The 13,887-nt window shown below is 44.1% G+C and overlaps 1 protein-coding gene across 1 annotated transcript in view; it reads left to right on the forward strand.

Moving 5' to 3' along the window:
* Positions 1 to 13,887, forward strand: part of LOC144820261 (dynein axonemal heavy chain 6-like) — a 1,187,310-nt gene that overhangs the window by 740,950 nt on the left and 432,473 nt on the right. The window contains exons 27-28 of the mRNA XM_078677850.1: positions 12,224 to 12,349; positions 12,895 to 13,050. Of these exons, the coding sequence (XP_078533976.1) occupies positions 12,224 to 12,349; positions 12,895 to 13,050 (282 nt within the window). The remainder of the gene's footprint in view (positions 1 to 12,223; positions 12,350 to 12,894; positions 13,051 to 13,887) is intronic.

Here is a 13,887-nt window from a genome sequence, read left to right on the forward strand (position 1 = left end):
TGGGCAGAACGCAAGGCCGGAGGAGATCGATGCCTTCCTCATGGCCATGAGGTCGCTCGCTCCTCCGTCGGGTCCCGCGGTGCCTTCGGGCTCCAGCGGTCCCGACTGGGAGCCCAAGCGGGCCAGGTGCTTTGGCCCTGCGCCGTTGGGTGCTTCGGCCCCGGCACCGCAGGCAACTTCGGTCCCGATGCCGCAGGGCCCCACTGGATCCATTGGATCCGGGTCGTCGCTGGTCGACCTATCGACCCCTCCGCTGGTGTCGACTCCTAAGGTGTTGCCCCCGAAGGCCATTCCCGGACAACGTCATCCCCGATCCCCCCCTCAATCCGGTTCCGACGTTGGAACGGCGTCAATCGACGACGCATTCAACGTCGAGAGAAGTGCAATACTTCTATGATCCGGCCCCATCATTTGAACCTAGGCTGATTGGTAGGGGACCGAGTACCCTCTGGCACGGGAGTGCCAGTCTTTTCACGAGTGGGCAGGTGAACTAGGGGAGGCCAGTGGTTTGGACTCTTCGCCCGACACTGGATTTGTCTCCCCTACTACCGTGGCTATGGAGGGCGGGCTGTCTACAGTGTGGTGTTGACGAGGGCAGCCAAGGCCTTGTCTCTTGAGCTCCCTGTTACGGCCGTGAGGACTAACCTCCTCACTGAGGTCCTCAAACCGCAGGCAAGCTCTTCGGAGCCTCTACTGCCGTTCAATGAGGCCTTAACTGACGTTCTGTTGGGCACTTGGTCCAGGCCCGCTACAGGTCCCCCTGTAGATAGGAACGTGTCCAGACGCCACCGCCGGCCCCAGGTCTCTAATTCTCAGACTGCATTCCCGACAGCTCCCCCTGATCAGGAATCCAAAAGGTATGAACAGTACGGAAAAAAGATGTTCTCCTCACTTTGTTTGGGGTTGCGGTCGGTCAACACCGCTTGCCTTTTGAGCCGTTATACCCACTCTCTGTGGGACATGGTCAGGGACGTGCTGCCGCAATGTCCGGAGGAGGCCCGGGTTAAAATCGCCCAGGCCCTTGCGGAGGGGCGAGATGCGGCACGGTATTCCATTCGATGGGGGCTGGATACCACGGACTCGCTAGGCAGGGCGATTGCAACAACGGTGGCGGTTTGCCTCCACGCCTGGCTGAGGTCCGCCAATTTTTCGGCTGATGTCCTGAACACCCTTATGGACATGCCGTTTGATGGCCGTCGCCTCTTTGGCGACAAGGCAGCCAGTGTGCTTGAGCGCTTTAAGGACTCCAGAGCTACGGCCAAGTCCTTGGGCCTGTCGGCCCCGCGCCAGCAAACTGCTTTCTTTCGCTCCTTTCGTGGCCAATGAAGGGGCACCCCCACACGTCCTGCCAGCCACGGGCCGCAGACTAACATCCAGCGCGGTGGCGGACGTGGTAACCACTGTGGCGGTGCCATGGGGACAACGGCGAGGCCAGTCCACATCCACCCCCGCAGCATCCACCTCAAAGCCTTCCTAGTCCGAGCTTTCAGGCCCATTTAACGTCAGTGGGGGGCAGGGTTCGCCATCACCTCCTCCACTGGCACGACATCACATCGGACAGGTGGGTGCTACAAATCGTCCGAAGGGGCTACTCCCTCCCCTTTGAGGCGATCCCTCCAGCCATGCCACCGCAATACCACTGCGTGTCGGGGGATCACTTGCAATCAAGGAAGGATAGGAAAGCAGAAGAACAACAACAAAAATACAAATGTAACTGACCGGGTTTGGCATTGTGCATCACGTGGGATTCAGCATTCAGAGAGCTGCAGCTGATAATGGATTAAAGCAATTAGCCAAGAGGAACAAAGGAAAGACATGCAAGCCTAATGCAGAAGCACACTGGCTGGCTTCACAAATGGCAAAAGATGATGCACATGGAGGTGGAGGAACACAAGTAATGTTTCAGTTTGAGATTATGATTATGTTTTCTTATTGTTTATCAGTTCTAGATGTAAGGAAGGGAAACTTAGATAACGGTTCACAATGTCGTTTGGCAAGAGAGTGTGACTGACATATATGTTTGGTAAAGTACAGATATCCCTGACGAAGGTCATCATTGACCGAAATGCATTGGGCAATATGTTATTGGGATAAATTCGGAGGATTCAGGGTTCGTTTATTGCCTATGAATAGGCCCGGATGGGCAATTCTGGAGTCATTAAAATGCATAAGATTAATTGAATTCTGCACCTTTGACATGATGGATTAACATTGGAGAAACCTTTTTTGAATAAAATGGATTACAAAGGGAAATACATTGGTTGATGGTTTATTAATTGGAAGACCAGTATAAAGCTGTGCAACTCGACGGTGACCCGCAAACCACGAACCACCAATTATTGATGTTTTCATGTCATGCGCATATGGAATGGAGCGCATCCGAGTGCTGCACGCCAAATTTGATAAAAAGGCAACAGGAACGTGTACTGTTTAAAATACGGGTGTGCTTCAGGCTTTTTCCAGTTTCCTTAATTTTAATCTGCCATCCTGCGCTAAAGATAAAATGTCACCGACCGCCCTAGGATTGGGAAAAGTTATGATTACAGTATCACCAGCGTAATTCCTTTCAAGTGGACCGATACCTCTTACTCAACGTAGAAATAAGATCTCATAATTTAGGTCCCACTGACAATTTACTGAATTGTGTAACCAAAAAAGGACTTTGTTCTTGAGTCCACAGGTAGACTCAATGGTGCCTGCAGGTAGATAGGGCGCATTTGCCAGTATAGTGACATAGGGACAAGAAGCTGGAGGCAGGTCGATTACTGGCAAATTCACAGACTCCAAGGTGTTACTTTCTGCCCCTCTTCCTGGTTTTGATATGACAGTTTTATAGGGTGGGTGTCCATCATCTTGATGAATTTTGTGAGGATGCTCCCGTGGAGGGGGCCAGAGCTTGAGTGGCCGTCCTTCCCCTTTTACCCAGTGTCAGGTTTTCGCGGAAGGCTGCAGGGTAGAATAAAGACCCCTCCTGGTTGGTGTTCGTGTGGGCTGTTGCTCAATTACTACGTTTAGTTGAGTCGCCCCTGGATTTAGGGTGTGATCGTCTGCCCAAGTTAAGAGCTTGGTCAGACCGGCCTTGACGGCAGAAAGGCTGTCAAAAATTGGGGAACATTTGTCATCGAGAAGGTCACTGAATCGCCTACTCAAAGGACCCCAAAAAATGTAATTTGTGAATTTTGGGGGTATCGTATTGCTCTGATCACTCTTTTCAAGTACCTGGTTAGAAGTTAGTGGTTTTTGCTTTGGCACTTGTTTGGTTATTCTTCTCCTGCACTTTATTGATGGTTCTGCTTAGGGGAGTATGAGGCGCCGCTCCACCATCTTTATTTCATTTGCCATAAGGTTCACTGCCCTTACCAAAAAGCTTTCAATGGTTGTACAAGAAATGTTCTGGGGCACTATGATATTCCCTGTAGGTGCCTTTCTTTTTCCCATGGTGCCACAAGTAGCACCCTCCTGGGCCCAGAGCATAGCGCAGAATAGGGATTTGAAGTTACAAAGAGCAGGATGGAAACGCAGACTGGGGTGGAATCAGAAGTCAAACCAGCAATCAGATCAAATCAAAGGCGACAAGATTAGGGGTGTTGAGGTGCAGCAATACAGCGATATAGCTATCCATGTGGCTGTCCTGCAAACTAGTATCAAAACACCAATGTAACAGTAGCAAATGAACACCTACCTCCTCCCCTTGTTGATGAACCACTGCCTCCACCCACACTGTTGCTGTAGCTGTAGAAACTGTAGAAGCACCAGAGGAGTATAGCAATGTGGCGAGACTGGAGAGACTGTAGAGGTTGATTAGAGGGCTGCAGCCTGCTTAGTTGGTTGCTTAAATAGATGCCAAGATTACAAATAATTACAATTGAATGGCTGAAAATGCCAGGCAAGAGTCATCAGTCAGTGAGCCGTAATCAGAGAGCAGGGATCCCAAAAACTCCAACAACCTCCTCTGCCATGGGGAGAAAACACGGCATAAGAGGCATAAATGGTGCAAGCGCAATGAGGAACAATAAAAAAAGCACCACACTGCCCGCACCTGCCTGCGTAAATAGGGTACCGAAAAGTGTCAGTAGTGTATGTAGGTCTCGGGCCTCTCCCCCTCTCCCCCACTGGACGCACCTGCCGTACACCAGGACCTGGCCGACTCACAAGCAAGCCGAGAAACAAAAGCGGCAAGCAGGGGAAAGGGTCAAGGGGGGACAAAGCACAAGTATGCAGGCTTCAAAGGCAAAGAGAGAACGAGGAGGCCTTAGCATAAATGACGTTTTAAAGCTGAAAAGGGACAATGACATAAAGCTACTCGGGAGATCTTACCGGCTGATTATTTTCTTTTGAAGGTCTGCCCCCATTTCGGTTGGAAAAACTGGTTGACTGAAATTGTGGCTCAGAGCTCAAATCTTCCTCAGCAGGCTTGCTTCCTCCTTCCGCCCCCCCACCTTGGGACCTGGACCTGAAGCCGTACGCTGTGTGTGGTAGGGTGACCAACTGGCATGGGTGCAAATTCAGGACAGGGAGTGTAAAAATTCAGGACAAAGGGTCAAAATTCAGGACAAAAATTCAGGACAGGAGGTCAAAATTCAGGACAAAACTTCGGGACAAAAGGTAAGTTTCAAAAACACATCAGAGGAGGTCGCGCAATAGTATATAAGTAAGTAAATAGACAACCACTTAAGGACAAGTCAAAATAAGTTTATATTAGGTTGAGACAATCGTGCAGTTCGTGGTTTTTCAGTATGCTCGCACCTTGCTACCTTAGACGATTCAAAAGTCGCATCTCGCTCAAGCAGGTACATTAGTCATCAGACAATGGTGAACCACACCTGAATATAAGTGAGGGGGCTTTTATTGTTGATTGAAAACTTCTGCATATACAAGGAACTTTGCAGTGCCAGCCCCCAGTAACTAAACCGCACCACCCCGATTTCCAGCCTCCAAGAGAAACGCCCGATCCCCGATCCGGCGAGTCTGGCCTTGCCACCACCCTCCAATGGTGCCCCTCATCTTCACATAGACAGTCTCCCATGTGTATTTAATTTGTTTTTATAGTGTTACTCATCCCAAGTATGTAGGGCAAAGTGTTGGCGTGCGATACATCACACACACACATTATATAGAGACAATGACTCACATAAATGTGAAAGTCAATGTATAGGAAATGTTACTTAAGATAATTGGTGCTACAAGGTGTAATTCTTTCATCTATCATTCAGTCTTTCACCATTCATTCTGTCCTTCCATCTGTGTGCCCATCTATATCCAAACATATTAAACCATTTGCAAACCTATCCACTATGTATCCTTCCATCCATCATTTCACTCATCCATTCCTCCATAAACCCTTTTACTCATCTGTCCAGTATTCATCCATCTACCCTTTCACCCCATCAATCTGTACACTCATTCATCCACTCTTTCACCCACCCATCTATTCACTCATCCATCCAGCCATTTACCCTTTCACCCATCCAGTCATTCTTTTACTTACTCATCCATCCACCCAGTCACTTGTCCTTCCACTCATTCATCCTTTCAGTCATTCATCCTCCCTTTCTCTCTCCATCCCCCTTTCACGTATCCATCCATCCTTCCACCCACCCACCCATCTACTTATCCATTCATGAATCCATCCATTGACCCTATTACTCATCCATCCCTCCTTTCATTCATCTAGCCATCCGTTTTCTCATCCATCCACCCTTTAACTTCTTCACTTATCTATCCATCCTTTTGTCTGTCTACCCCTTTCACTCACTCATCAATCCTTACATCAACTCTTTCACTCATCCATCCATCCATTCACCCTTTCACTTATCAATTCATCAATCCATCCATCCTTTCACTCATCCATCAATCCATCCATCCTTTCACTCATCCATCTACCCATTCACTCACCTATCTACCCTTTCACTCATCCAGCCATCCTTCCACTCACTCCTCTACCCTTCCACCCAAACATCCATCTATTTACCTTTTCTCTCATCCATCCTCCCACTCACTCATCCATCCCTCTTTTTTCATTATCTATTCATTCACCCTTTCATTCATCATTTCACTAATCCATCCAACCATTCACCCATTCCTAAACTTATTTACTCACCCACCTTTTCACATTATGAGCTGAGCCTTTGTCTGCAGAGTTGCAGAAAGAAGAGGCCCATCAAGAACTTCACCCTTGCTATAGTTCAGAAAGCAAGTGGTGTGATGGTTGAGGCTTTACTATGCCCCTACACATAAGCAACCTGAAAACTTAGAAGTCATGAGTCATGCATGATGCAAACTGCCAGGACGTGAGGTCACTGTGACATGGTGGTGTTTCCAGGACTTTAAGTGGGGTAAAAAAAACTGGAGGGGCTCTTCAAAGGGGGTGTTTGATGTAAATAAGGGCATGGCTTAAAACACCTAGGCTCAAAATCTGTGCTTAGCATAGTGTTTCGCCCGATTGGTATTATGCTGTTTCAGTCATTGCATCCAGATATATATAATACATCAAGTATCATTACACCAACAACAAGCCAGGACTATTGGCTTTGTCAATGGTTGTTAGTTGCTTAAAATAAAAAAGCAGCAACCATGGCTTTGTTGAATATAATATTGACTTTTACTTGTTTCACAGGCATCTTTATATGAACTGTATTCTAACGTTGCAGCATGGGCGTTTTAACTTGTATCTATCTTACAGAATGCCCTGAGGTACACTGAGGCAGGAGGAGGCCACCACAACAGCCAAGACTACCCCATTGTCATTCTGTATGTGGCAATCATCAGCCCATACAGAATGACAATGGACGGGGTGGGGCTGCTCTTGTGCTGTAGGAGGAGTGCGAGGCGGCCCCATCAGGGGCTGAGGCTTCTGGCAGGGGAGCAGTGCTGCTCCCTGCAAGGCCATAATCAGGGCCGTACAAAGTCAAAGGGCTATTCCTGGAAGTATCGGTGTAGCAGAATACTGCCACCTAATTTATAGTTATTCTATCTCACTCTTTCACAACAGTTACTCACACTACTTCTCCAATCACTGGTCACAAACTAGTTTATAACGTTCACAGTCTTTTGTTTAAATAGTAAATTCATTAAAACATCTCATAATGTAAAACAAATTAAAAAGACATAATAAAATTACATTTTACAGCATCATAGAAAAAGAAAAAAACATTTCATAAGTCATCACAAATAATCATACAGTAATTAACAAATAAATGGACAAGAGAAACCCCCTACTGTAAATAAAGCACTTTATTGAAAGAGTGAGATAGAATAACTATAAATTAGGTGGCAGTATTCTGCTACACCGACACTTCCAGGGATAGCCCTTTGACTTTGTATTGTCTTAAGTACCCTGTTCCCTGGAACCTGAGGGGTCTTCTCTCATTTCCTTAACTCATAATCAGGGCCGGACTGACTACCGGGCAGTTTGGAATGCTGCTGAGCTGGGGAGTGATTTCATTCATGGAGACCTGCGTGTGCTAAACGAAATTCGTATTGCATTAATTATTTCGAAGCACATGCAGGTCTCCATGAACGAAATCAGCCCCAACCGCAGTGAAAGCAGCCCCCAGCTCGGCAGCATTCCAAACTGCCCGGTAGTCAGCCCGGACCTGGCCATAATTACGGACAAAAGGCGTCCTTTAAAGGGACCCTCAAGGACAACGGACAGTGAGGTCCAATTTACAGACGGTCCGCGAAATTTACGGAGCGTTGGTCACCCTAGTGTGTGGGTGGGGAAAAACATGGCGTCAGGGGAGGAGCCAAATATGTTTTTGATCACAATGTATTCAATGAAAGTAAGACATGTCCCCATCAACATACCACGCCATAGATTTTGAGACCCTAGGAATAATGTGGTATTATTTTTGTTGCGCAATGCGAGTCAGTGGTGTATTATTGCCCCTAAAATCCAATTAAAATGAATTGGTTCTTGTAATTCACAGAAAATAATTACCATCATCACAAAGCAATATAATACACTTAATAATTTGTAACGTAGATTAGTCTCATGTTTGAAATGCTAGTAATGGTAAAGGCCTTACTTGGGATTAAGCTGTGCCATGTTTGGTAATTGTATAACTCTCTGTACGGAATTAAGAAGACTTACGCCTGTGTTTAAGAGGCATGCACTCAAGTCATTGCTGGGATTTGAAGCCCTGACCATCAAGTGTCGCACAGATCTTAGCAGCAGGTGTTTAACCATTTGAGCTAACTGTCCACGTCCTAAATCGCAAAACACCCCAGAGAATATCAGAAAGAGTTACACGAAACAGATAATACAATCACTCAGAGGGACTGGAAGGCAAGGAAAGCTCTTGCCACAGTTTATATGATATAAGGTATAATGCTGAAATCTTCCTAAATACCATGAGAGGCCCGGACTCAAACACTCTGAGGTCATTCCATCAATAGCAATACGTCTGCAGAAATGTAATGATTAGCTTTTTACTTAGAGTTCTGAAAGGCCCTTAGACATTAGCCAATGGGTATCATCTGGTCTTCCAGCTACGATACTAATTGCAGAACAAGTTACTGACCATCCTTTATGCAACGTTTATTGAGGATTAGTTACAGGTTACATAACAACATCACAGCATCCTTAGCAGTACCCATAAAGATGAGAGACCTTGTCAGTATGACATATCCATCACCATCGATAAACTTTCCAACTAGTGCAGCATGGCCTGGCATCTGATGCTGAGGAACATAGCCATATAGCCCATTCCTCAAGCAATGCTATTCCAATCTTTGGAAATAACTGTACAGTAAAACATAGGAGCAGCCCTGCAAGTACCAAAATTATCGAAATTGGTTTGGGGAGACAGTGAAAAAAGCCAGCATCTAGCAACAGCAAATCCCAAACGTCCAGCAATAGCTCCAAACTGGAGTTATACATCCAGATCCTTTCCTTTTGACCATTTCAAGTATTTTGTTAATTTTAAATGGCTATCATGGTTGTTTTTTCCTGTAGATTATTCAAACTCATTATTTAAGGCTATAGTGGGGAAGATGGATGCAATATCTATGATTTTTTTAAACATACCCATAATGGTAGATCTTGAAACTCCATGGGACCAGATGTACAACCATTCCATTTTGCGAGTCGCAAATTGCGACGTTTCGTGACTTTGCAAAATGGAAAGTACAACAGTGGGCCAGATGTATGAAGGAAACTTTTTGAGATTCCCTAATTGCAAATCATTGCGATTCACAATTAGGAAATCGCAAAACAGCATGTACGAAAGTGTTTTGAACACTTTCTGCGATTCCCAGTGGGTCGCAAATTACCTACCTCCATGAATATTAATGAGGTAGGTTGCAATTTGCAACCCATTAGGAATCGCTAAAAATTACAGGGATGGGGGCCTGCTGAGGTCAGCAGACCACCATGTCTGTGATTGATTTTTAATAAAGCAATCTTTTTTTTTGTAAAGCAGCCCATTTCTCTTAAAGGAAAACGGGATGCCTTACAAAAAGAAAAATGCAAAATATTCCTTTAATTTTTTAAAGCAGACAGTGGTCCGTGGGACCACTGCCTGCTTTAAAAAAAGGCTATTCCAAATATTCCCAAAGGGGAAGGGGCCCCTTGGGGACCCCTTTCAGTTTGCGAATGGGTTGCCACCTGATAAGTGATAAAATGCAAATGTTTTGCTACCGCCTTTTGGTTGCGATACATTCATACATACCAATGAAATTCGTTATTAGGAAGGGATGCCCTAAACACCCCTTCCTAATACCAAATTGTAAACCCAAATTGCAATTCGGTAACAGGTTACCAAATCGCAATTTTGGTTTGATACATGTGAAAAGCCTTTTTTGCGTTCGCAAACGTGACCATTCTACAAATCAGCCTGTTTGCAACCTCAAAAAGGCTTTATACATGTGGCCCAGTGTCTCAGACACTGTTTGCAATTTCTAATGGGGTTGCAAATGGCCTACTCCATCAATATTCATGAGGCAGGTTGCAATTTGAGACCTATTGGGAATGGCCAGCCAGCGCAGGGATGGCGCCTGCTGGGGTCAGAAGACCACCATGTCTGTGACTGCTTTTTCAATAAAGCAGGTTTTATTTACAAATGCAGCCCGTTTTCCTTAAAGGAAAACAGGATGAATATAAAAAAAGAAAAATGAAACAATTCTGTTTCAATTTTTAAGAGTAGGCAGTGGACCATGGGTCCACTGCCTGCTCTTAAAAAATATTTTTGCATCAATTCACATAAGGGAAGGTGTCTCCTGGGGTCCCCTTCCTGTTTGCAAGTGGCTTACCACCTACTTGAACTAGGTGGTAAACTGCGAGTGAAACACTGGTACATACCATTCTGACTCGCTATTAGGAGGGGACGCCCTTGGCAAGCCTCTCCTAATAGCGACTTGCAAACACTATTTTGGGTGCCACGACTCGCAAAATAGCATTTGTACATACAAACACACATTATCTCTAGTCGCAAAAGGGCCACTTTCTCATTTGCGACTGCAAAAAACAGTCGTACTTCTGGCCCCATGTCTCTAGCCAGGGCAATTAGACCAGACCAGTTGCTTTGATATAAGGTAGCGCCATCACATTGATAATTGCTCTCGACAAGATAGTTGATGTATATTGGTGTTATTATAAACAACTAAGGAGTGACTCCGTGCGAAAGGAATTTTTTTTTTTTTTAAAGTTTTATTTAGTTAATGATACCCCCCAAAAAAACAAAGGTGAGTCTAATAAACACTAGAGGCAACCCATGCCCCCTATGTGTTTAAAAAAGGGAAAGACAAGTCTTTCTCTTTATAAAAGGACCCTCACTCACCACTAGTTGGTGACATGCTTCATCATTGGGTCCCCGCTGGGGTGGCCGAGTGCCTCCCCAGCGTGCTACAACGCCTGAATTACAGCGGAGCAGGATGGTGTTGAGTGCAACAGTGCTCTAACTGAAATGTGAATATAACTGTGAGTGCAAAGTTAAAAAATACTAGGTTGAAACCTATACAAAAAACGTTTTAATAAAGGTCAACCCGTATTGGATTAAAAACAGTGTGAGCGGACAGACTAGGTTCTATATTAGGAAACCTGTGTCCTTATTGGAAAAACTAGATGGTCAACATGTTTCTGCTGCTAGACATGCAATTTCGCTCAGCATTCGTCAAGGGCTGACGACAACCCAGAGTGTAGGTACCGGGCGAGGAGTCGCGTGTGTTCAAAACTGACACCGCGTGAAGGTGGCCTGCGTCGTCAGAACCCAAGGAGAAAGTATTTTTCTCTTGCTATGTTTTTTTGCTCCTGTGAATCTCAGTGAGCTGCCACGGGCAACAACCGTGAGTTATATCCTTTTTCACATTAAGAGCCTCACGGGAGGGTGCGCCTTAGCGCGCGCACACCAACGGAGGACCATCTTTCTTATCATATTTAGGTCCTGACGAATGCTGAGCGAAATTGCATGTCTAGCAGCAGAAACATGTTGACCATCTATTTTTTCCAATAAGGACACAGGTTTCCTAATATAGAACCTAGTTTGTCCGCTCACACTGTTTTTAATCCAATACAGGTTGACCTTTATTAAAAAGTTTTTTGTATAGGTTTCAACCTAGTATTTTTTAACTTTGCACTCACAGTTATATTCACATTTCAGTTAGAGCACTGTTGCACTCAACACCATCCTGCTCCGCTGTGATTCAGGCGTTGTAGCACGCTGGGGAGGCACTCGGCCACCCCAGCGGGGACCCAATGATGAAGCATGTCACCAACTAGTGGTGAGTGAGGGTCCTTTTATAAAGAGAAAGACTTGTCTTTCCATTTTTTAAACACATAGGGGGCATGGGTTGCCTCTAGTGTTTATTGGATTCACCTTTGTTTTTTTGGGGGGTATCATTAACTAAATAAAACTTAAAATGTTTTTCTTTTTCCTTTCGCACGGAGTCACTCCTTAGTTGTTTATGATATACTGATTTGGGGTACATGAGTGCCTACCCTTACCCTCTCTCTCTTATTGATATTTTCAGTATATTGGAGTTAGCCTCCTGATGATGGCTGCATTGTAAGATATGGGTAATGGCATAATGGACTCCACCATCCTAGAGTTTTCCAGAGCTCTATTACCATACTGAGGACTGATTTCAAATATCGGTACCTAGCAGCCACTTGAGCAGTAGTAACATAACAGTACAATTAACTGGTATTTCTTTTTGGGAAATATAAAAAAAATACTTTATTGCAACTGTGTTTTAATATTCTGTAAACATGTGCTTATTTTCTCAGAGGTTAAATGCTTTGGCTGCACTCGTTCGAGGGCAACTTCCAGCACTTCACAGAAATATAATAACTGCGTTAATAACAATTGATGTACATGCAAGAGACATCGTCAGTGACCTTGTCAAGGATAAGGTAAATGAACAAGAACATTTTCTTTTCCCGAAGGCACATACATTATGTAATTTCATTTAAGTTGTAATATATTCAAGAGAATAGAAAGGACTAAAAGGTTGCACCAGACTATGTTGCTGCTTCCTTCAAATCCGCAGTGGTAAAGTGAGCAAAAAAAATCATGTACTGGAATGTGACCCGGAGTAGTTACCAATGGCTAAGAATAAGTGAAGCATTCTATTCATAACTTTCTGTTTTTCTCCTTGAGTAATCCTTAAAATCATTGCATCCAATTATCACATATTTGCTCTGAGGTGTTAATAATTTTCAGTCAAGAAGTTTAGCTTTAATATTTGTCCTCCCGAGCAAGAAACGAAACTCCAAATATATAATGTGGCAATTCACTACAATTCTGGTTGTCCGAAATCAAAGTTTTGGAAGAAGCTTATGAAATCGATGGGAATGAGACTGGAATTGTATCATGTTGAAGTAGAACAGTAGAATTAAATGTTATTATTAGTGAATCTCACAAAATATGACGATTTTGTTTATTTTTATTTATTTAGGTGGACACCATTGAGAGTTTTGAATGGCAGAGACAGCTGCGCTATTACTGGGATCTAGACCTGGATAACTGTGTTGCACGTATGGCCCTTTCACAGTACACCTATGGCTATGAGTACTTAGGTGCATGTCCACGACTGGTGATAACGCCTCTTACAGTTAGTACTCAGTGGTTTATCATTTTTGTCATCTGTGTTCGAAATTTTGACTGTGACCCTTTATATTTTTTTTGGGTAAAACTCAATTTTACTTTAAATTGTCTTTATTAAAAATTATATGCTATCAGTCAGTAGAAAATATTACCATAAAGGTAGTGAAATGTTAAGATAGCTAACTTTCTTCCTCAACCCCCCCTAAAAGCTATGTAGTCATAATGTGTGAAATATGACCAGCCTCATATGAGGAAAGTTCCTTAATGTGACCTGTGACTGAGCTCTTGTATTGCTTAGATGGGGAGTGATCAAAAAAGGACATCCAATTTCTTTAAGCATATCCTTGATTTGTCTTGGGCAGCTGGGCAACTGTGTAGGAGAAATGATGTAAAAGAAACTAACCACATAAGACAATACAAAAATAATTAAGTTAAAGTTCCAAAACAACTTGCATTAAAACAATAAAAAGCTAGGGAGTAAAATTCAAAAAATGTAGAGAATTGGTTGGGTTCAGGACAAGTTCCAACACCATCCTTGGAAATAAATCAAGTGTTTCATGCTATTCAATAGAAAATGGGTAATATACCATTGTGGAAGTCCTACCAAGAAATAGGACCAAGAGAGGCGGAGCCTCGAGTATACAAAGTCAAGTAGATACTGTGGATTGCATTGCCAAAAATATTACCTTTAGACTTGGAAATATATCAGAAGAAAAAGTATTGTAGATAGTTGAGCTATGCATCTTTTCCAGCATTTCAGTTGCTTGAATCCTCTGATATGAGGGCAGATTTGGCTAAAATAAACTATAGTGAGTAGTTATATGCCCCTTATCTTATGCAAGAA

This window comes from Lissotriton helveticus, chromosome 2_1 (genome assembly GCF_964261635.1).
Source record: "Lissotriton helveticus chromosome 2_1, aLisHel1.1, whole genome shotgun sequence".
Taxonomy (NCBI): Eukaryota; Metazoa; Chordata; class Amphibia; order Caudata; family Salamandridae; genus Lissotriton; species Lissotriton helveticus.